General features: G+C 43.3%; 1 protein-coding gene across 1 annotated transcript in view; it reads right to left on the reverse strand.

The window, feature by feature from the left end:
• The window catches only part of LOC120945882 (atrial natriuretic peptide receptor 1-like), an 86,084-nt gene that overhangs the window by 14,105 nt on the left and 46,540 nt on the right, over positions 1-25,439 (reverse strand). Inside the window, exons 6-7 of the mRNA XM_040360431.1 lie at positions 19,063-19,161; positions 933-1,024 (exon numbers count right to left, since the gene is read on the reverse strand). Of these exons, the coding sequence (XP_040216365.1) occupies positions 933-1,024; positions 19,063-19,161 (191 nt within the window). The remainder of the gene's footprint in view (positions 1-932; positions 1,025-19,062; positions 19,162-25,439) is intronic.

Consider the following 25,439-nt stretch of genomic DNA (forward strand, 5'->3'; position numbering starts at 1 on the left):
TTACTATACAACCGCTTTAAGGCCACATTCACACCTGCGTTTTGGTCCAACAACATGTACTGTAAATGCAAGAACCCCAGCTGGAGGTCCCGGTGAGCAGCTGTTGGAGGCAGCCCCTGTCAGCGTGAACCGAGGAAAGCCGTTTACTGTCACTTTTTCGGCTGATGATCAGCTGTGATTGGTCACAGCTGATCACGTGGTAAGAAGCCGCTGTCAAAGGTTTCATACCTCGATCGGAGGTGCTGTGTGTCAGACTGACACACAGCACCTCTGATCGCCACGCTGTGTGCCCCCATGGGTGCGCGCCGGCTATGACATCCTGATCACGTCATATGACGTCACAACCACTTTGCCGCCGTCATTCTGCTATATGGCGGGCAGCAAGTGGTTAAACCCATAATACTCATTATGATCGTATTCACTGGAACTATAAAATGTGTGTTGTCTCTTTCCCATGCAGGGGGAGGGAAGGGCTAGAAGGCTCTCATACGATCAGATATATGCAAAGGGTAAAGGAAGCCCTCAGTGGTAATCCATAATCCAACTAAATTGACCCATCAACTGAGAAAATAAAGTACATCATCATCCATGTTTCAAGCAGACCAAAGAGGGCTTTGGACCTGTCCAGGTCCTATAATCCAACCATTCTCAATACTGTATCTGGGCGGTGATCAGCCCAAAAATTTGCAGAAATCAAAAAGGTAAGGGATCCATTTTAAGAATATTTTATGATTAGAGTATCAGCATGACTGTCAAACATCTGGTATTTTCAAAAGAAGGTCAGTAATGCCTGTGCAATTTTCATTTTAGGATTGTAACACTCTTGTATAAACTGAAAAAATGTAAATGTGTTATGGCATTTGTGATTAAAACCTTACAGCCTACCTCTAAAGATAATAATATTTAGAAATAAACACATTTTATACAAATACCTTAATAGATAATGTCCCACGACACACCAGAACATAACCTCCAATTTGTTTCAGTAGATCATATGCACTGGGGCTGCACTGAATTTTGAGTGCTGAGAAAAACAAAAAAGGAATAAGTCTACCGAGAGAGGTTTTCACCATATTGTGTCCTATAGGAATCAAACTATGCATATCTCAACAAGGCCATCTACCTAAGGGAGTCCTGACCTGTCTGGCTTGGCAGTTCTGGTTACACTGCACTCCCTAGAATTGAAGCAATTTTGTCATTATCGAAGACCATTTTGGTTCAAAACATATAGTGTAAGCATTTTCACAGTAAAGTCTACTAAAGGCTAGACACTGCCATATGTCGAGCTAATCTAATGGAATGAAAGCACATCAACAATATCCACAAGCTAGGGATTTGGGGCAGTGACAGGTGAGCATTTCTATACAATAATAGCATTTATCCACATACATCTTTATAGCTCCAACAGTACACATAAAGTTGATGAGAAAGCAGAAATCACAACTGCATTATCCCTGAGTTATATACTGGGATAAAACCATACAGTGTTAGATTTCTCCTGTTTAAACTGTTTTTAACTTTTGTTGATAGAAAAACATTCCCCTCTGGGTGATCTTGTTTCCCCCGGAAATATATATATATATATATATATATATATATATATGTCTTATATTAATTTAGGCTACAAATAACACACTAGGGCTTATTTTCAGGGGATGTCCTATTTATTTAAGGTATGCACAAAAAAGTTCCTCCCCTCATCAGCTTAGGAGTCATCATTGTGAAATTCTGTAATCCCAAAAATAAACCTTAGTTAAAGACCTCCTAAAATCATGTAATTCGTTCTGTAAAAATATATAATGTGCAGTGTGTCTCCTTGTGTAATTTTATTGTGGAAAATACCTTATTTACAGCACTGCTGGGTTCTCACGTGACTCACCGGAGCTCTTCTTTTCCGCTGTAAATACTTAAATACTGCAGAGGGAGAGGCCGCTGACATCAGCCAGAGTGCTGCAGAGGGAGGGGCTGCTGATATCAGCTTGGAGGAGAAGACAAGAGCTCCAGCAGGTCACGTGAGCGCCCGCGGCTGCTGTGAATAAGGTGTTTTCCACAATAAAATTACAGAAGGAGACACACTGCACATTATATAATCTTTGTACAGAACGGATTACATGATTTTATAAGGACTTTAACTAGGGCTTATTTTTGGGGTAGAGTCATTTCAGAAACTCATGCTAGGTCTTATTTTTGGTGTAGGGCTTATTTTCAAGGAAACAGGGTATGTACATTACAAGCATTTTAACCACCTTTGTTGCTAATTCCTACATTTTGTTATTCTGAAGAAACCAGCTTGTTCCTCTTTGCTGATTGAGTCTAATGGAAGTGCTTTCATAATTATCTATCAGTTGTGCACCTGCAGGGCTCTGAGGCCCCGTACACACGACAGAGTTTCTCGGCAGAATTCACCGAGAAACTCGGTCAAAACCCGGATTCTGCCGAGAAACTCTGTCGTCTGTACAGTTTTGGATCGATGGAGCCGCCGAGGAGCTCGACGAGAAAATAGAGAACATGTTCTCTATTTTCTCGTTGTTCTATGGGAGAAGGCGGCCCGCCGAGCTCCTCGGCGGCTTCATCCCAAAACTCGACGAGGAACTCGACGTGCCAAGCACGTCGAGTTCCTCTGTCGTGTGTACGGGGCCTGATGAGGAAAGCTGCTGGGCCTGTATCCCTTTACAATATGACTTGTGTCGCAATTGTATACACTATATTATTTTTTTCTTTGTTTGCTATTTTTCCCCCCCACTAAAGTGGAGTTACCTTTTAAAGATTCCTCCATTGATCCTAAGCAGCATGGAAGAAGGAATCTGCATTGCTTTATTTAATCAGATGAACCGTAACTAAATTGAATCCGATGCCTTCACTGTTCTGGAATTCAGATAGCCACAGCAAGACGCAGCTGTCTGAATAACCAAAAAGTGTCTGCATATGATTTGATATAGTCACTGTTCCTCTGATAATTTTCACCCTAGCTCAGTCGATTTTAAATTGACTTTTGTCGATCCAGTTGGTGCTGACAGGGACACCCACAAATTTTGAGTCAGGCTAGTTTAAAGTATAAAATGGGTGAAATGTAGCTCTAAAAATGTTGTGGAAGTGTACAAAGAAGATGAATATTCAAATACAAATTTAGTTCCGCTTAGTGAATGTATAAAACAAAACTAGTCCAATGATGTAAATCGATCCTGGAAAGGAACAAGTAGAGTCCACAACGGACAAGTGATGGTCTTCAAGTAGAAATTGATGTTATAAGCAGGTATATGGGACATCCAAGGTAATAAATCATCCAGTCATTGATAAGAATATATACTCTTACCGGAACTGGTGGACCCTAGTGTCAGCGACAACGAGTCATCAAAGCATGGATTTCCAGATCGGTGAGTCGCCCAAACAATTAAAAGGAGCCCCCGGAACTCCGAAAGTATCTCAGAGGGATCTCGTAGGTGACAACAGGACTGGAAAGCTGGTGATAGCCAAAAAGACTCACATCCGAGAGGGGTAGCTTCCAATAGTGTAGGTCTGTGAAATGTGGGGAGCGATGAACCAAGCCTGGCGTGTTTCGTCCTACTTGGACATCTACATTTTATTTTATGCATGTTGGTTTTTAAAATAAACCCACTTTTTTGACCTACACTATTGGAAGCTTTTTCTCTACATACCCCTCTCAGATGTGAGTCTTTTTGGGTTTTCCAATCTGGTCACCAGCTTTTCAGTCTTGTTGTCACCTACGAGATCCCTTTGAGATACTTTCGAAGTTCCAGGGCTCCTTTGATCGTTTGGGAGACTCACCAATCTGGATATCCATGCTTTGCTGACTCGTTGTCGGCGAGCATTTTCACGAGTACCGATACTCGTGAAAATGGCTAGTATTCGCGCCGATACCGATACCAGTATCGGTATCAGTGCATCCCTACTTTTAACACAAGTGCGTGGTAGAACAGGAATATTAAATGTTGGGGTAACAAACACTAAGTTAAAAGCAGCACATCAATTGAATTTTAAATAAATGTGTTATCAATTGTTTATTAAATGATATAACAAAAGACATGACAAGCACATACTATAACATGGTTGTGAACCATTGATCAGGAGCATTGCTGTAGTCACAAGTGTAGCACTACCCTCATAGGAGCCACTGGATTGGATGGGTCCTCTGTTCTTCACCTCAAGCTTATCAAGAAAGTTCAGCCCCTCTGGCACACCAGCGTTACAGAGGGTACATAGGACACAAAGTAATACTTGGCACCCAATGATAGTGCTATATCAAGGAACAGACCAGGGACGTGAGGTGAAGCGGCAGGTGAGGCACTGGCCAGTATCAGAACCAGATACACACAGGCTACATACACCACGATTGTTGGAGCGAGAGCAGTAGTTCTAGCACTAGACCTCCTCTGTAACTCTAAACGTAAAAAAAAAATTAAAGCGTCTCTGGTTGAGATATATAAGTACCAAAGTTTGGAGCCATTCCACAAGTGTGCACAATTTTAACCACTTAAGGAGCGTTTACAAGTTAAAATCTTTTTTTTTGCTAGAAAATTACCGTATGTTTCTACATATAACACGCACAGGTGTATAACACGCACCTTAATTTTAAGAGGGAAGCTTCAGGAAAAAGTTACATTTTAGTTTTAAATAAAGAACATTGAAGCAAAATAAAGGTCAGTGCCCAGCAATGCAGCCTGATTAATGCCCATCTGCAGCCTCACCATTGCACATCAATGCAGCCTGATCAATGCCTATCTGCAGCCTCACAATTGCCCATAAATGCAGCTTGATCAATGCCCATCTGTAGTCTCATAATTTCCCATCATTGCAGCTTGATCAATGCCCATTTGCAGCCTCACCATTGCCATGAATGCAGACTGATCAATACCCATCTCCCTGATCAATACCCATTTCACCTCAGATTACTGCTGACTCAGAGGGGACATGGAGGTATGAGCGCCATCAGATGAGCGCCATCAGATTACATACAGCGAGAATCTCCTGTTTGCTCTGCGGCCTCTTTAATATAGTCCCGCCTCCTGGACCAGCTTTTATGATAGATAGAACACTGGTCCAATGCTGGCCCAGGAGGCGGGACTTCCTATTACAGAGGCCGCTGAGTAAAAAGGAGATTCTCACTGTATGTAATCTGACAGGGGGTCGTCACGCCCCCCTCCCCGTTCTCTCCGAGGCAGCCCAAATTGCAGTATCGGTGTATAAAACAGAGACGCTGTTTGCAACTAATTTTCTGGTTAAAAAGTTAGTGTTATATGCCAATAAATACAGTACTTAGAACCTCCAAACATTATATATATTTTGTCGTTATGCTCACTGAATCACACCCCTGTGTGGGTAAATGTTTCTGCCATAGATTTTTAAGGTACTTCTCCAGTTCCTTTACTAATCTTTTTCCCGGTCCGTAGGATTTTGCCTCCTTGTATCCACTTGGGATTTTTCACCGGTATGCTCGACCTTTCTGAATTTTCAGTTTTTTTGTCAGACGTTATTCGCCCTGATCTGCTAGTGGTCACCCTTGAGATGGCTGTATCCTGTCTACTCCCAAATAGATTGGATCCGTTGTCTGGTATTTTACACCAGTTTTATTTTTATTTTTTTTAAGGTGGGATCTGCCAACCATGGCTTCAGCCAGAAATGCTCCTCTTACCATGGGGAACACCGCTCTTGAAAAACATCAATTGACGTCTACTGACACACTTGCCACCAATTTCAGCTCTTACAAATCTGTTACCACCTTGTCTCTTCACTTCTTCCAGAAGGGCTTATTTACTCCACTACACCACTTTTCTTTTCAATCTGAGGGATGTAATTTTCTGTAAAATGCAATGCAATATGATTATCTGGGAGGTGTTCTGTACACAACATGTGTACAGAACACCCCCTGAAACATTTCCTGCTTGTGTGACTGGCTCACTGATTTTCTCAGAAAATGTGTCTTATTTTTTAAGCTAGCATTTAGACACTGAGCATGTGGATGGCTGGGACAGTATTTTTTTACGGTTCAGCAACTGGGGTAGCGAAATGTGCCTGCTGAAATCAAAAGGTGGTGTACTGCTAGCAGATTGGCTGCAAGTACTTGTGGCACCTATTGCTATACCTTCATTTCTTTCAGTGCAGGTTTCTGAGAGAACTTGACGTATAGTAGGGTTGAGATCCCAGATGAGGAACAAGGAAAAGTCTGCTTTTTTTATGATGTGGGTCTTTCAGGTGCTGTTACCAACAGACTGCATGGCAGGTCATCAAATGTCTTGTCAAGCATGTGGTGCCCAAGCGGGTGGGTTTCTGGCCATGCTTGATCAGCTTCAGACAGAGATTACAAACAGCAACGGTGCAATCTACTGCACGTGTTGAAAAAAGCCCACACCAATGAAATTTTGGAAGTCAGCAGGGATTCATCAGCACCCTGCACCCGTGGAGCTCTGTGGTGTGATGCAATAGGATAGCTGTCCTTAAGCTGACCCCTGGAGGACATCCTGCCTCACTTTCCTCCTCTCTTCTCTCAGGCATCCAAGTACAGTCAGTGACCTCATTATTCCCTCCCTCCTCATCACTGGAGAAAACTTGGCAGTATGCTGCAGCTGCGGGAACATGACTGCTAGTTTCTTGTCCTTCTATGGCACCCCCTCTCTCTAGGTTCACATTACTCCCTTCCTTAAACTGGGAACCAACATCGGAGCATTCAAATTGCTGCGCATCCTCCAGCAGCATGTACCCGACACCATGGTTGAATAATTCTGGTGACTCCTCCCTGCATGATGGTGGGGCTATGGAAGGAGTAACTGTGGACAAGGATCTGGTAGAATAGTCTACTTTGTCAGCTGCATTGGAAGGCAAACTAGTATGAGCCTGGGGGACAGAGGATGAGGAGGACAAGGACGTTTTTGTTATCCACTCCACCAACTCTTCTGCATGTTGTAGCCCAATAACACGCCTGCAGAGGATGCATCATCTCCGTGACCTCTTTTAGTGGCCTGTGAGCATCTACTTCTCCTTGGTGGCCTTGCGGTCATGATGGGGATTTTTTTTCACACCGCACTACACTGTACATCGCCTGCACTGTATTATACACTGTATATGTACTGTATTATATACTGTACACTGCCTGCACTGTATTATATACTGTACACTGACTGCATTATATACTGTACACTGCCTGCACTGTATTATATACTATACACTGACTGCAATGTATTACCGTATTTATCGGCGTATACCGCGCACTATTTTTCCCTGAAAATCAGGGCAAAATCGTGGGTGCGCGATATACGCCGATACCCGCTTTCCCGCCACGAGTTTGAATACTGCGCCGGCATATACCGAGCGCAGTACACTCGTATATCTTCGGGCAGTCTCGGCGCCTCTCGCACTGACGTCCTGAGCGTACAGGACGTCAGCGCGACAGTTTCCGAGCCTGCCCGACGATACACGAGTGTACTGCGCTTGGTATCTGTCGGCGCAGTATTCAAACTCGGCGCGGGAAACGAGCGGGGAGGACGCGAGGACGCCGCGAGGACGCCGCAGAAGGATGCCGGACCCGCCGAAGAGGACACCAGACCCGCCGAAGAGGACACCCGACCCGCCGAAGAGGACACCCGACCCGCCGAAGACGGACGCCGGACCCGCCGAAGAGGACACCCGAAGCCGCAGAAGGACGCCGGACCCGACGAGGCCGCCAATGGACGCCGCGCAAGACACCAAAACTGTAAGTACAAAACAACAAAAAAAAATTTTTCCACAGGATTGGGGACCACTTTAGGGGTGCGCGGTATACGCGGGAGCGCGTTATACCGCGATAAATACGGTATATACTGTACACACTGTATTATCTATTGTGTACTCCGCCGGCACTGTATTATATACTATACACTGCCTGCACTGTATTATTTATACTGTACACTGCCTTCACTATATTATATTCTATACACCACCTGCACTGTAATATATACTGTATCCTGCCTGCACTGTATTATATACTATACATCGCCTGCACTGTATGATATACTGTACACCACCTGCACTGTATGATATACTGTACACTGACTGCAATGTATTATATATTGTACACTGCCTGCGCTGTATTATATACTATACACTGCCTGCACTGTATTATATACTGTAACCTGCATGAACTGTAATATACTGTATACTGTACCCTGCCTGCACTCAAATATATACTGCACTGACTTCACACACTAACTGACCTGCCTAATTCTCCACAACATAATACATACGACCACCGCGTAAGCAGCCTTATATAGTGTGGGGCGTGGACTTAGACCCTGAGATATGATTGGCCAAAGGCACCCTGCCTTTGGCCAATCATAGCTCTCACAGCACAATGCGCTGTGATAGGCCAAAGCATGCAGGTCAGGTGCATACATTGGCCAATCAGCAGCCGTCAATGCACTGCTACCGCAGTGCATTATGGGGTGCTCCGTGGCTCTCAAATTTGCGAACAAACGAACACCCGATGTTCGAGTCGCACTTACGTTCGACTCGAACATTGTCAGAATCCCTAGTAGGCACTAATTTAGTTTTTTCTAACTAAAGCTTGCTATAGATGGATAGAATTTAAAACAAAAGTTCTTAGGAAGGGTCTTACTAAAATTTGCAAGAAAATTCCCAGAACAGTCTTAAAACATTCCAATATATTTAAAAATAATTTGTTTGCTTTTAACATTTGATTTTGGAATAAATGGTCTTTACAGAATGAAAACCACATATACTTGTTAGACATGTATTCTTTCTAGAAAAAATTTCCATTCCGCTCCTTCGAATTTTCTCATCACTGCGGTCGAAAATGAACGTTGATTTGAACCATTAACCACTTCCCGCCCGGCCAATAGACAATTGACGTCCGGGAAGTGATTCTGTATTCCTGACTGGACGTCTATTGATTATCCGGCAGGGGCTCTTTACTACGTGATCAGCCGTGTCCAATCACGGCTGATCACGATGTAAACAGGAAGAGACGTTGATCGGCTCTTCCTCACTCGCGTCTGACAGACGCGAGTAGAGGAGAGCCAATCGGTGGATCTCCTGACAGGGGGGGGTATACACTGATTGTTTATCAGCGTAGCCCCTCGCTGATGCCCACACTGGACCACCAGGGAAGCCACCAGGACCACCAGGGAAGGGGGCAACGTGGATGGCCAGGTATGTACCACATGGCCATCCACATGTTAAAACATTTTTTGCAATAGATGCCAATCAGTGCCCACAAATGGCACTGACTGGCAACATGGGCCCAACATATGAAACATTTGGAAAATTGCCCAGCAATGCCACCATCAGTGCCACCCCTCAGTGTCCATCAGTGCCACCCCTCAGTGTCCATCAGTGCCACCCCTCAGTGACCATCCATGCCCATCAGTGCCCACCTATCAGTGCCCATCTGTGCCACTTATCAGTGCCACCCATAAGTACCCATCAGTGCTGCCTATGAGTGCCCATCAGTGCCGTCTATGAGTGCCCATCAGTGCCGCCTACGAGTGCCCATCCATGCCACATACCAGCGCCGCCTATCAGTGCCCATCAGTGACCATCATCAGTGCCACCTTTATCAGTGCCACCTCATTGGTTCCACCTTATCGGTGCCCATCAGTGCCGCCTTATCAGTGCCCATCAGTGCAGCAATATCAGTGCCCATAATTGATCAAAGAACATTAACTTATTTACAAAAAAATTACAGAAAAAAATTAAAACTTTTTTTAGTTGTTGCGCAAAAATTAAAAATCGCAGAGGTGATCAAATACCACCAAAAGAAATCTCTATTTGTGGGATCAAAATAATAAAAAAATTGTTTGGGTACAGTGTAGCATGACTGCGCAATTGTCATTCAAATTGCGACAGCGCTGAAAGCTGAAAATTGGCCTAGGCAGGAAGGTGCGTAAGTGCCTGGTATGGAAGTGGTTAATGATTAGAAAAACAAACTTTCTTAGAACATTTTTTTTGTTTGAAATTCTACCCATCTATGGCCAACTTAAAGGGGTTGTAAAGGTAAATGTTTTTTTACCGTAATGCATCCTATGCATTAAGGTAAAAAAACATCTGACAGCACTGCCCCCTGAGCCCCCGTTTTACTTACCTCACCGTTCGAATTTCCCGGGCGCGTGCTTGTCATCTTGCTTGGTTCCCAGCCTGGCCGTTGATTGGCTAGGCTGGGCAGATTGATAGCAGCGCAGCCATTGGCTGGCGCTGCTGTCAATCACAGCGGATGACGCGGCGCGCCGGGGGCCGGGCCCGAGTGATACAGTTGGCGGCTATGGCCGCTGCTGTATCACGGGAGCGTGCTCGCAAAAGCTTTCCACCATGCGAGGGAACTCGCATGAACGTGGAAAGCTTTTGCAAGGAGGAGCAGAGACAGCCGCCGAGGGACCCCAGAAGACACGGATCCGGGTCACTCTGTGCAAAACGATCTGCACAGTGGAGGTAAGTATAACATGTTTGTTATTTAAAAAAAAAAAAATTGTGACTTTAGTGTTCCTTTAATTAAGAGCATTTTCCTATATTCTGACCTAATTATTAAATTATTCTTATGATACATACTCAGAGGCGCCCCTCTTCTTGTTTTTTTCCTAGTATACCGGAACAGGCTTTTGGTTTTCATGGTGGCTGCCCTGACTGATACCCTGCCATATAGTTCTATGTGTGCATATAAATGTGTATAAACACACCTTCTTACCTTTGCCCTTGGACTATTGGGTACCACTACTTGAGGTACCTGTGCTTTGCGCCTTTTTTACTTGTTTACTATACTCTGACCTGTAGGCTTTCCTTGAAGACTACAATTGTGCAACAATAGTGAAGAAGCCTATTTCAATGCAGAAGAATCCACAGAATGATGTAGTTGTTTCTAGAATGTGTTGGCGTGACTGGTGTTGGAGACTCAGCTTTCAAAACAGACTGTCAACAGACACTTGTCACTTTTTTTCTCCACCATTGATAGCTTTGAAGTTATGTTTGGACAGATGGTATAAAAAAAAATTGTCAGAGAAGAATAAGAGCACTTTATCTTCTCACCTTTGTTATACATAACAGTTTATGCTTACACAGAAATTCCAGCATTAAATCAAATAGTCGCATAAACATCAAATTTGAATTTTGTAATATGCAGCCATTCTGTTTTATAGTTAATTATTATTAACAGTATACTAATTATATTGACAATATACATTTTAAAATAGATAATGAAAAAAGGTATGGGTTTATTTAAAATAAACCTGTAATGACTTCTGAAAAGATGGAACTAGACAGTAGACTTTTACGTTACTATGTCACACTATGTCACAGCATTGGCCACCTCCCCAGTGCACTTATGGAGCCTCTAAAGATCTAGGCTTGGAATACCTTTGCATGTAACAATGCTTGACCATGATGACAGATTCCTTAGAACTGAGTATGTAGTATACAAGGGCTGGGAAAGAGACGTGCTTGTTTGGTGTAGGATGACTAGTAATTCTTTTTATTCTCTTTCCTGGATGGTATATGAAAAGATCTGGGCTTTGCCTAATGCCACGTACACACGATCGGTCAAACCGATGAGAACGGTCTGATGGACCGTTTTCATCGGACCAAACCGATCGTGTTTAGGCCCCATCGGTTATTTATCCATAGGTTAAAAAAAAGCAATCTTGTTTTAAATTTAACCGATGAATACCTAACCGATAGAAAAAAAAAACGATCGTTTGTAGGCACGTCCATCGGTTAAAAATCCATGCATGCTCAGAATCCAGTCGACGCATGCTTGGAAGCATTGAACGTCATTTTTTTCAGCACGTCGTTGTGTTTTACGTCACCGCGTTCTGACACAATCGTTTTTTTAACCGATGGTGTGTATGCTTCATCGGTTAACTGATGAAAACGGTCCATCAGACCGTTTTCATCGGATGGACCGATCGTGTGTACAGGGCATTCGATTTTATATATGTTGCTTGTGTTAGGATATTTGCAACCTTATATCCTTCAATAGACGAACAGATGTAACATTTGCATCTGGGATATCATGGAAATAAGCTGTAGAAAAGGTTAGATACACAGTGGTAGAGCACATGTTCTTAACAGTGGTGGCTGTAAAGGTGTCCGCTGGTGTTTTGGCTGTGTGAGAGGAAGAGCTGGCCTGTGTATAGCCAACGGGGCACAGGGGACAGGTGCCCTCACCCCCCACAGTTTCTTTTACACCAATTGTGACTTTTAGCAGAGAACTTTTGTGGTCTGCATTACTTCCTCATTTCTCTGGAGAGCATCTCGGACTAGAGTGACCTAGGTGAAATCTCAACTTGATAGTAAAATTATACCTCACTCTGCTGGAGTTAGGCGTGCTATCTGAAACTCTCTCCCATACCATGCCTTGAAAATGCAGTCATGAGTTTGGCAATGATGGTTGGAGGAATTTAGTAGTTTGTAAATTTATGATAACTTTATACGATGATTTAAACCTAGTCAACAACTGAGAATAATGTGCATCTTCAAAAGCAAAGACATCAAGCTACTGTATATACTCGAGTATAAGCCGACCCGAGTATAAGCCAATTTTACCACTTACTTATTGACTTGAGTATAAGCCAAGGGTGAGAATGCAGCAGCTACTGTAAGCGGAAATAAGGATCAACAATGCCCATTTGCAGCCTGACCGCACTGTGCCCATTTGCAGCCTGTCCCCACTGTGCCCATTGCAGCCTGACCTCACTGTGCCCATTGCAACCTGATCTCACTGTGCCCATTTGCAGCCTGACCTCACTGTGCCCATTGCAGCCTGACCTCACTGTGCCCATTGCAGAATCTGATCTGTGTACCCGAGTCTGTGACATAGACGGCGGCTCTGCAGTTTTAAAAAAATTGTGCTCCTCCTTGTGCTGTTCCGTGATAGGCGGAACACTCGGTTTCCCAGAAAACACTGTGTTCAGTGTTCCGCCTATCACGATCGCCCTCTCATCCTCTCATCTATCATGAACGAGAGGGCGATCATGATAGGCGGAACACTGTACACAGTGTTATCTGGGAAACCGAGTGTTCCGCCTATCACGGAACAGCACAAGGAGGAGCGCGATTTTTTAAAACTGCAGGCTGCCGTCTATGTCACAGACTCAGGTACACAGATCGGATTCTGCAATGAGCAAGGTACTGACTCGAGTATAACCTGAGGAGGTAATTTTCATCCCAAAAAGAAGGGCTGAAAAACTCGGCTTATACTCGAGTTTATACAGTACATTTTCTGGTATCTCCAGAATATCATATAACGAATACATATTTTTTCTGGTGTGGTCTATTTTCGTGGTGGACTTTGCAATTTTCTTTTCACCACTTGTCTTCAAATACACCAAGACAACACATTATTGTTCTTACCCTTGCTTTGCCCTTGCATTGGAGTACTGACTGCTTTTATAAACCCCATGTATTCTCTAAAACAATTTAGATGTCCAAAATGTGGGCATTGGTTGTTCCAGGTCAAGATTTACAGATTCTGTACTGCATTGACTGAAAAAAAATTCTCATTTGAAAGTTTCTATTTACTTTTTTTTGTGTCTCCTGTTCTGGAAGGTCATAACCATCAGCTTTCCTGGGGAGTATATCACAGCAGAATCATATTTCTGTACTTCCAGCAACATTCTCTGTAGTCTTCCAGGAGTCTCACTAAAGCGTCTTTACAGAACCATTTTCAGCGGTTTCTAGTCAGTGTGTCTTCACGCTGGCTCCATAAATGTACTGGCGGGATTTTTTTGTTGTACATAAATTGCTAACAGTTCAATTTAAACCTCTGCTTAACTTTATTTTGCACATTATAATGCCCTTGGAAAGGACATGTTTTTACTTCTTTGTTCTTCAAATCCATCTTTGTATGTATCAAGTTTTATTTCCAGTTGTTAAGAAAATAAAGCTCAGAACAAGTGTTTCTCTCAGACTGCTTTTCAGCTGACTCTGGGCTTTTTGCTACTCTAGCTCCCAAAGTCATGGAATGTTTTTTTTATTATGCAACATTCTCGAAGGTGCAGTTGAAGATGCTTCATGGAGAATATATCGTTCTAAGTCATTTGTCATGCCTAATAGGCCCATTAGTCACTTGTTTTCATGTGGAGAATGTTGTTCAGATCACTTTAATGTTGTTATCACCAGACTTTATACTCCTAAAGCCCCAATACACACTATCAGTTTTCCTGCAGGTTTTTCTCTTCAGGTTTACCAAAACCATCTAAAATGAGGTCAAACCTCAAGAGTTTCAATTTGTATGCAATCAGGCAGGCCCTTGCACTACATGGTTTTGGTAAACCTGAAGAGAAAAACCTGCAGGAAAACTGATAGTGTGTATGGGGCTTAAAAGTTATGGTGTGCCCTATGTTTTTTATTTATTTTACCACATAATGACCTGTCAGAATCATTGTGCTCCCGTTTGGTCAAGGTAGTTATGATCACATTATCTTCTATTATTTTAATGTCTGTAGGGTTTTCAAGTGCTTTCGATTTTTTCTTTTATAACCATTTACCCAAGATCTTTGTTTCCAAATAGTAGAGGATTAAACTTGGGTCACATCCACACAAACTGCTCTCCTTACCAACGACCTACTAATGGCTAAAACCAATGGACACTATTCTGTACTACTTCTCCTGGACCTCTCTGCTGCCATTGATACAGTGGACCACCCCCTCCTCCTAAAAAAACAAATAGTCCTCTTTGCTCCTCCCAAGACCTCTCTTGTCACCTCATCCCATGCTCGCCCCCAGGACTTCTTCCGAGCCTCTCGCATCCTCTGGAATGCTCTGCCCGAATCTGCCCAACTAGCTCCTACTTTGTCTACTTTCAGACGATCCCTGAAAACTCATCTCTTCAGAGAAGCATATCTGGCCCCCACCTAACAACTGTACATTTATTTTCTCCATCCATTCATCCCCCACAGTTATTGCCTCTTGTATCTCTTGACCCTCCCTCTTAGGCCCTGTATACACGGACAAAAATCCTGTCAGGAAAAAACTGTAGTTTTCCCTGATGAGATTCTTGGCAAGAATCTCTTGCCGCCTGAGTGTACACACTGACCTTTCAAAAGAACCGCGGTTCTCTTGAAAGGCAAGAACATGGTGATGTCATCGCGTACGACGAGCATGCGCTCATCACATTCGATGCCGTCGCCGCCATCTTGCTTCACCCTATCTATGCTGTGGAAGCTACTGCACATGCGTCAAAGTCATTTCGAGCATGCGCAGGTTTCCACGGTGACAGGTAAGTATACAAACTCTTGGGTTTCTCGTCGGGAAACAGGCCGACAAAAATCTCGACGAGAAAAAAAGAGGGCTCTCTGATTTTTACTGTATTAAAGTGTATTGTATTTGTACTGTCTACCCTCAAGTTGTAAAGCACTGCGTAAACTGTTGGCGCTATATAAATCCTAAGTTCAGTTATATAATCCTATAAAGCCAGTTCACATCATACGCAGTCCGGATGCATTGCAGATGCTTTTCTGCATGCGCATTTTTGATGTGTTCCAGTGCGTTTTTTTTTTTCATTTTTGGTGCGTTTTTGATGCAGTCCAGTGCATTCTTCCTCCTCTTTTTTCCTAATCTTAAATAATGATATGTGTGTTCCAGTATGTTTAGGTGCATCCCAGTGCGTTTTTGATACAGTTGACAGCTATCCAGGACAGTTCAGTGCAGGAAAAATGCAGCATAATCAATTTTTTTTTCTGGAACTGGAACACACTGGAACTGCAAGCACTGGTGTGAACTATGCCTTTGAAAACCATATAATGTACTTTCCAAGTATTTAGGATGCAGAAAAAAACGCACTGGACTGCATGTGGTGTGAACTGGCCCTAAACATTAATACAGTCCTTACATTTGTTACATCTGTTTAGCATTATCCAATTTGCTTATTTTGTGCCTCCTGTTGCCTTCAAAACATGAATAAGCAAAGAATCTATATTTCTTTGCTTTGCCCTATTATTTTTTCATGGTTTGCTTATTATTTTTTAACATGATTTTGGTTAGCGTGTGTTTCCACTTTGTTTTGACTTAGGCCGGCCATACACGGTTCGAAATGTACCAAGTTGATTGATCGATAAACTTGGGTACAACCAGCTTGCTGGATTAGTTTTCTAATTGCTTATTCCCTGTCAGCACAGTCTGTGCTGATGAGGAAATTGTGCTAATTTTTGTCCTGCAACTCGTGGTTGCAGGAAATAAATTTGCACCTACCTGACACATGCACTCACCTACCTGACACATACATTTACCTACCTGACACATGCAATCACCTACCTGACACATGCACTCACCGAATTAACACCTTTATTGTGCAAAATTGAGTCAAATCTGTCACTGTACTGTACACATTGATCTGACCTGTCTCCAGTCTCTCTGGCAGCTCATTCCCGCCCGCATGTCTCCTCTGATCCCAGCCGCGTGTTCTCCCAGTCATGCCCAGCACGTCACCGCTGATTTGTTTGATGGTGGGTGTGGAGTGGATGAGACGGCTTCTATGATTGGATTAACGTGCACAGATCACCCCCGGGTGCTTATTCTTTGTCACTCCCACTTGGGCACTTCACTGCTAGCCTACAGAACCATGGGAGATGTAGTTTGCGGTGCGGTGTGTGAACGATTCGATTTTTCACTGTGTGCTTTCCTCATTTCATGGCGTGCCGGTAGCGGCACGCGGCCCACGGGTTCGCCATCACTGGTTTATGCTAACACTATATCTTCAGCTTGTGCTTTAACAATCTATTGAATTTGATTACAGATACACCTTTGTCTATAATATGTTAAGATCAGATAATGGCTTTTCTTTTAAAGCAGGGGTTATAATGCTAAATAGATTTTGATTTCTTAAGACAAGATTCTCAGTGTCTAAACCCACAGTAACTCTTTTTGTGTTCCTCAATGCTTTCCCAGAGATATATTAGATAAGTGATATTATTAAAGGATTAGGAGGTCTAAACTGCTAATACTTAGATTTTACTGCTCATGCCATATGTTGTTTCCATATTCTTATACTAATACAGGAGCTATGGAATATGAGGTTTGGTAAGCCATGGCAGGATGAGACCCTGGTAGTATTGTTAAATGACACTCTGACAGTCTTTGGAGCTTATTCACACCATATGCATTGCACTGCATTAGGCAGCCATGCCCAGCAAAGTCCCAATGCAATGACAAGGCAATTTGCCTTAAAATCTATTGGGGAGAACTCAGAATTGGGTGCAGCTGTGCATAGTAACCAAACATCTAACTTCAGCTTGTTCAATTAGACTCCTTTCACACTGAGGTAGCTTTCACGCAGTTTTCAGGTACGCTTGCGGGACTGCAAAAAAAGTCCTGCAAGCAGCATCTTTGGGGCGGTATATACAGTGCTCCTACACTGCCCCTGTCCATTGGAATGAATGGGCAGCGCTAGGCCCTTCGGAAGCGCTGCAACGTGGGTGGTTTTAACCCTTTCTTCAGCCGCTAGCAGCCGAAAAGCGCTGCTAAAACTAGCAGGGCTTTACTGCTATCGGACCCGCCGCCCCAGTGTAAAAACAGCCTGTAAACATTTAGTTTCAGTTTAAAAAACAAAAATCAAACATGTCATACTTACCTCCTCTGTGCAGTTGGTTTTGCACAGAGTGGCCCGATCCTCCTCTTCTGGGGTCCCTCAGCGGCGCTCCTGGCTCCTCATCTTCTCGAGTGCCCCGTAGGAAAAGCACTCTCCCTCGGGACACCCGTGAGGGAGTGCTTTAGTGTCCTGCTGCTGCGTCCACTGACAGACAGCAGGGCTCCCGCGTCATTGGTTTTGATTGACAGCAGCTGAAACCAATTGCCTCTTGTAGTGCACCAGCCCCTCAGAGCCCCCCTTTTACTTACCTGAGCCCAATTATTTCTGCGCCAGGACCTTAGACACTGGCTAGAGCGGGTGTGCTCACCCTTGGCGCAGGCACGATCGGGCTCAGGTAAGTAAAAGGGGGGCTCTGGGGGGCTGGTGCACTACAAGAGGGTTTTCACCTCAATGCATAGAATGCATTGAGATTAAAAACCACAAGGGTTAACAAACACTTGAAGCTTTGTCAATAAGACTGGAAGCTAATTGTTTTCTATGCACCATGGCACTGGGGAGTTTGCACCCTCCAGTTTTAGTAAATCCCCCTCCTATAAGTTCAGGTTATACCACAGTGTTGTAGTAATGTATACTTTAAAAACAGGGCATGTACTGAGACTTGTTACAACACACTGTAACACCCTGCAGTGCATAAAGATTAATAAAATGTCATTTTGTGACACTTCAATAAAGTTGAAAAAAAAAACACTATAATGTGTCATTACAATGTATCAGGATGACTTATTTCACAGTGCATATCAGTAACTGTGGTAAATTGTGCCTGCTGGTGTGAACAAGCATTTGCACAGGGTATATTGCTAACGGAATAAAACACAAAAACATACTGTTCAAACACCATTGTAGTAAATGCATGCAATGGTGGTTATTTACAAAAGGCAAATCCACTTTGCACCACAAGTGCAAAGTGCACTTGGAAGTGCAGTCGCTGTAGATCCGAGGGGAACATGCAAGGAAAATAAAAAACAGCATTTTAGCTTGCACATGATTGGATGATAAAATCTGCAGAGCTTTCAGTGCAATTTCAAGTGCACTTTGCACTTGTAGTGCAAAGTGGATTTGCCTTTCATAAATAACCCCCAGTGTGACCCAGTACTGGTCTTAAAGTGGCAGCCCAATATAATACTGATATTTTACTGTATTACAGGACAGGATTTGTAATTCTTCTGTCATTCACTACAAACATAGTAACATTCATTAACATCATATTCAGGCAAGAAAGAATGGGAGATAAGAATGTGTACTGGGGTTTTCCGACCATCTTCCCTACTGAGGGTGTATGACTGGATTCCTGGGTAACTTGTAATAGGAGGATATGGCTTACAGTCTGACTATTGGGAACAATTAACCATTTACACAACATTAAACTGTCTATGATATTACAAAAGTTATCATTTTAAATAATCAGATTGTTTAATTTGAGAAAATAAGTAATGCCTACAGCGGGATACGATATAAAATGGATGGCTTGTAGCCAAATTTACCTTCGCTTGTCGACTCCATCCTTGACGCTGTGTTCACTGTGTCTCCAAACAAGCAGTACCGTGGCATTTTTGTCCCAACAACTCCAGCAACTACAGGTCCTAAAGGAAACATTTACATTACATTGTGGATAATTTATTGTTTTGTAAAGGGACATGAAAATAAAAGAAAAGGGAGTCCTGTCAGTCCTGTCAGGATAACAAATCACCATTAAACTTACTAAAGATTAGGCTGCATGTCCCTAATCTTTTTATGATCGTAAGCTGCAACAACACCTGCAATAACTGGTGGAAAATCGCTTCTCAGCATTTCAAACCTTTTCTCGAATCAAAAAGGTGCTTGGCGGGACTCAATGATGAGTTAAAGGGCACATGTCTGGTACCTTCAGTGACTGGGACTTGATTTTTCCTGTTACAGGTGTGACAGGAAGTCAGGTAAATCTGTGGGTGTTGTCACAGACGGGACATACATTTCTGCCTTGTTTAGACAATACACCAATTGTTATTAGGCGTCGGCTGCAAATGTAGCCAGGAAAGGTTTGAGGGCGTTGGAAGACTTCAGCTGTTCAGAATGAGGCAATTAAGGCCTATATAAGTAATCCAGAGGATTACCACTGAATTGCTGGATGCTGAGGCTTTCTGAGTGAAAGAGCAGTAGCTGAAAGTCTTCTGAGGAGGTGAGGAGGAAATAGATTTTTCTGTGTGATAAAAATCAAAAGTTGTTTTTCTGCTGTATGACCAGCAGTGTCTGCCCAGCACTAGGCTGTATCAGACTTCATAGATAGTTTCCTGTGTGGTGATGATAGATGCCCCAAGTGGCTAGGGTTTATTTTATGTTTGATTTTGTTTATGCTGTTTGGATGCTTGCACTTGTTTCCAGCAAGATGGAAGAATAAACCAAAATCTTTGTTTTCAACCGTCTTCGACTGCCTGTCTGTATAAATTCAGTGTGTAGAGAACCCACCCAAGGGGTCACACACCCCGCTACCGAGCTAACCACTTACACAGGCCAAAATCTTTATGCAACATATTTTTTTCTTCCAAAAAGAAAGAGCAGCCATAAGTAAATAATGTCTCAGTTGACATATTATTGGCTAATTTTATAGACCAGAGGTCTCAAACCAGTGGCCCTCCAGCTGTTGCAGAACTACGATTCCCATGAGGCACTGAAAGGCTGACAGTTACAAGCATGGCTCCCATAAACAGAAGCATGATTGGACTTGTAGTTCCGCAACAGCTGGAGGGCTACCAGTTTGAGATCCATGCTATAGACTTATCAAGATTTCAAAACATGTTGTCTTCATCTGACATGCTACTGTATTGAATATGAGATCCACTGTCCACATTGAGAGTTAATGTGGAATACACAGATTTTTTAAAAAGGGAAGTTCTGATACACTCATCAACGCTTAAGTGGGTTGTAGTGAAATCTTTTGAAAGTTCTATAATGAGTTGATTGTAGACTTGAATAAAAATAGGCTTCTTTCACAGGGGTGATGAATAATTTCAAATACAATTATAAAGACACATTACATTTCCACCTAGGTATTGGTACAAAATTGTGAATTAGCTGAAATTCTTTTTCAACCTCTCTACTTATAATCTGAAGTTCCCCATTAGCATGATTATACACATTTTGTTGGTAATACTGAATCTGTGCATATTCATTCAGCAGTGCTGAGTTTTCCCTATTTTATCCTACATAGGGTTGTGTGAGGCATTACCCACACGATTTATTCAGTTTACCATGCGACTGTTGGACAGTCAATCGAAACAGCTTACTATTGCAATGTCCAGAAATATTAATAATAATATATAAGGGTGGAATATAAACTACGCCCACTGTGTTATGTCATCATCTGCAGTAATCAACTTGTCCCAATCAGGGGTCAGGCTCAAAGACCAGTTGCTATAGCAGTGAGAGGCGCACACAGGAACCAGCGACATAGGTACACAGGCAGGTCACTCTTGCTGAAGACACAGGCCTCGTACACACGACCGAGGAACTCGACGGGCGAAACACATTGTTTTCCTCATCGAGTTCCTTGTTAGGCTGTCGAGGAACTCGACAAGCCAATTTTCTCCATTCCAGTCAAGGAAATAGAGAACATGCTCTCTTTTTGGCTCGTCGAGTTTCTCGACAGTTTCCTCAATGAAAATGTACACATGACCGGTTTCCTCGGCAAAAAAAATATCTCCCAGCAAGTTTCTTGCTGGTTTTTGCCGAGAAACTCGGTCGTGTGTACGAGGCCTAACTCAACAGAATCCATCAAGATTGGTGGGAGAGCTTTTTTGCTGAGGAAACCGGTTGTGTGTTCATTTTTCATCGAGGAAACTGTCGAGGAACTCGACGAGCAAAAAAGAGAGCAAGTTCTCTTTTTCCTCTACGGGAGTCTCAATTTGCTCTTCGTGTTCCTCGTCGGGCTGGTTTTCGATGACAAACTCGAGCGTGTGTATGCTAAGAAACCCGCGCTTGCTCAGAATAAAGTATGAGACGGGAGTAAAAGTAGCATTTGTAATGGAGATAACACATTTTTCAAGCTGTAACAGACTGAAAAGTGCAAATCGTCTCTTAACAAACTTTTATTTAACACGCAAACACATGAGATTAGCAAAACCAGCCCCAAGAGTTGTGCCAGTGGAATCGAACTTCCCCTGCCGTTGTATGTGTTGTATGTCACCGCGTTTGAGAACGAGGAGATTTTGTCTTGACAGTGTGTACGCAAAGCAAGCTTGTCGAGTTCCTCGACAAGCCTAACAATGAACTCGTCGAGAAAAACGATGTGTCTTTTCCGACGAGTTCCTCGGTCGTGTGTACGAGGCCACAGGCTCATCTGAGGTGTGGAGTCTACAGTGCATCCAGAAAATAATTCACAGCACTTCACTTTTTCCACATTTTGTTATGTTACAGCCTTATTCCAAAATGGATTGCATTCACTATTTTCCTCAAAATTCTACAAACAATACCCCATAATGACAAGTTTGTTTTAAATCTTTGCAAATGTATTAAAAAAAAAAAAAAAAAGTATATATGTATTCCCAGCCTTTGCTTAAAACTTTGTTGAAGCACCTTCTGCACCAATTACAGCCTATAGTCTTTTTGAGTATGATGCTACAAGCTTGGCACACCTATTTTTGGGCAGTTTCTCCTTCTCTTCTTTGCAGAACCTCTCAAGCCTTATCAGATTGGATAGGGAGCATCAGTGCACAGACATTTTTTAGATCTCTCCAAAGATTCAGAGTTGTCCCATAGCCACTCTTTTGTTATCTTGGCTGTGTGCCTGGTGTTGCTGTCCTTTTGGAAGATGAACCTTTGCCCAGTCTGAGGTCCAAAGCGCTCTGGAGCAGATTTATATCAAGGATGTCTCTGTACATTGCTGTATTCCTCTGTCCCTCAATCCTGACTATACTCCCAGCTCCTGCCACTGAAAAACATCCCCACAGCATGATGCTGCCACCACCATGATTCACTGTAGGGATGGTATTGGCCAGGTGATGAGCGGTGCCTCCTTTCCTCCAGACATGCCGCTTGCCATTCAGGCCAAAAAGTTCAATCTTTCAGATCAGAGAATTTTGTGTCTCATGGTCTGAGAGTCCTTCAGGTGCCTTTTGGCAAACTCCAGGTAGGCTGTCATGTGCCTTCTACTGAGGAATGGCTTCTGTCTGGCCACTCTACCATACAGACCTGATTGGTGGAGGGTTGTAGAGATGGTTGTTCTTCTGGAAGGTTCTTCTCTCTCCACAGAGAAAGCCTGGAGCTCTGTCAGAGTGACCATTCAGTTCTTAGTCACCTCTCTGACTAAGGCCCTTTTCCCCTGATCGCTCAGTTTGGCCAGGCGGTCGGCTCTAGGAAGAGTCCTGGTGGTTCCAAACTTCTTCCATTCATGGATGATGGAGAAATGTTTTTGTACCCTTCCCCAGACCTGTGCCTCAAAACAATCCTGTCTCGGAGGTTTGCAGACAATTCCTTGATCGTCATGGCTTGATTTGTGCTCTGACATGCACTGTTAACTGTAGGACCCTATATAGACAGGTATGTGCCTTTCTAAATCATGCCCAATCCACTGAATTTACCACAGGTGGACTCCAATCAAGTTGTAGAAACATCTCAAGGATGATCAGTGGAAACAGGGTGTGCATGAGCTTAGTTTCAAGTGTCATGGCAAAGGCTGTAAATACATATGTACATGTGATTTATTTTTTTCGTTTTTTTTATTTTTAATAAATTTGCAAAAATTTCAAACAAACTTCTTATTGTCATTATTGGGTATTGTTTGAGGAAATAATGAATGCAATCCATTTTGGAATAAGGCTGTAAAATAAGAAAATGTGGAAAAAGTGAAGTGAACACTTTCCAGGAGCATTATACGTACTAGGTCGCGTTCCTCAGGATTGCCCCACCAGGAGGTGAGCAAGCCAGGGTCCAGAAGCAGATATTGCAAGTAAATTATGCGCAAGAAGTTTATCAGAGCATTGTTATTGAAGGCAGCATAGTCAGTAAAAAAAAAAAAAAAAAAGCTGAAATCAATGAAAGTTCCGGCTGTTTGGGGTGGTGATGGGGGATGTGCAGGTATGTTTGAATGGGAGTATGTACACAGGGCTGCCGTCAATAAGGAACAGAGACCATGTTCCAATCTGGGAGACAAACAAGGAGAGAGGCGCCTCTGGGTGCAGTACTTAAGACAGTTTTTACATTATTAAAAAACACAAGTAAAGAAGCCACTCACATTTTGGTGGTCAATCAAAAACGTGTGGATGCAGTTTTCCAGGAGGGTAGGTAGGTATCATCTGGTGGAGTCTTTTCCCTTTGTCCCTGGTACAGCGCTGTGGGATGCAGGGGATCTGTCCTTCTGCCGCTGGTGTGATCTTTAATTTTCGGCGGTGGGCAGGGGGATCCTGTGCGGCGCTGCAAGCCGTGTGTGCCGATGGACGAGCAGGGATGACGTCACCAGGAAAGCGACGCGTTTCTGAATGCTGGCCGCGAGTAACAAGGCTGCCGCATTCCTTTCTCAAGCTCTGGTGACGTCATCCCTGCTCGTCCATTGGCACACACGGCTTGCAGCGCCGCACAGGATCCCCCTGCCCACCGCCGAAAATTATAGATCACACCAGCGGCAGAAGGACAGATCCCCTGCATCCCACAGCGCTGTACCAGGGACAAAGGGAAAAGACTCCACCAGATGATACCTACCTACCCTCCTGGAAAACTGCATCCACACGTTTTTTGATTGACCACCAAAATGTGAGTGGCTTCTTTACTTGTGTTTTTTAATAATGTAAAAACTGTCTTAAGTACTGCACCCAGAGGCGCCTCTCTCCTTGTTTGTCGTCCAGAAGCAGATAAGCAGGTAGGGATCAAACAGAAGCGTAGTCAGTAAACAAGCCAAAAGGTCAGTAATGAGTAGCTGCAGGTTGGGATTAGGCAGAAGCGTAGTTAAGGACCAAACCAAGGGTCAATAACGAGTGGTAGCAAATAAGGACAGCAGCAAAGAAGACAATAGTGACATTCTGGCTGGAGATAGCACAATAATCTGGCAAACAGGTAGTGCAGAGACAAGGCTTAAACCAGGAAGTTCAGTCAGAAGAGCTACGGCCAGACACAGCAAAGGTCCTGGGTTCAAATCCAGGCCTTGACACAACTGATGTTATAAAATGACTATTCCCTTCTCTCTAGTTTTTCTAACATTTCTTTTGGTCTGAGGCCGAATCGTACAATGTTTCAATGGCTAATGCAGTTTAGTGACACCAAACTTAGTCTTTAAGTTCAAATCTTCCAGCCCCAAAGATAACACCCTTAAAGCAGAAGTAAAGCCTCCTGAAAAAATAAAAATAAAATAAACCCTGCAAGACAAAGGCATAATGAGCTAGTATGCATAGCATACTAGCTCATTATGAGGTACTTACCTGAGATCGAAGCCCCCGCAGCGGCCCTCATTTGCCTCATTCGTCGCCGCCATTACTCCTGGAGTGACTTCCGGGTATCATGACTCTGGCCGGAGCCGCGATGATGTCACTCCTGCGCATGCGCACGGGAGCCGTTAGTGACATCGGTGCAGCCTTTTCTGCAAATATCTCCTAAACCGTGTAGATTTAGGAGATATTTCTTGTACCTACAGGTAAGCCTTAATCTAGGCTTACCTTTATGTAAAAGTGGTCTGTAGGGGTTTACAACCACTTTAATACACCTTTCATTTATTACAGAGGCACACGTTATTATTGTCCTCACCACTAAGTGGAACTAAACCCTCCTATCCATTATAGCAAAGGAAGCTGCTATCTCAGCCTCTGTTTGATCTATAGTTGCTATGGTGCACATCAGTTATAATACCAACCATTTGAGAGTTCAGTTGAGAGCCAATGCTAGGATCTTTAACAGTTAT

The sequence above is a fragment of the Rana temporaria genome, chromosome 1, assembly GCF_905171775.1.
Source record: "Rana temporaria chromosome 1, aRanTem1.1, whole genome shotgun sequence".
NCBI lineage: Eukaryota > Metazoa > Chordata > Amphibia > Anura > Ranidae > Rana > Rana temporaria.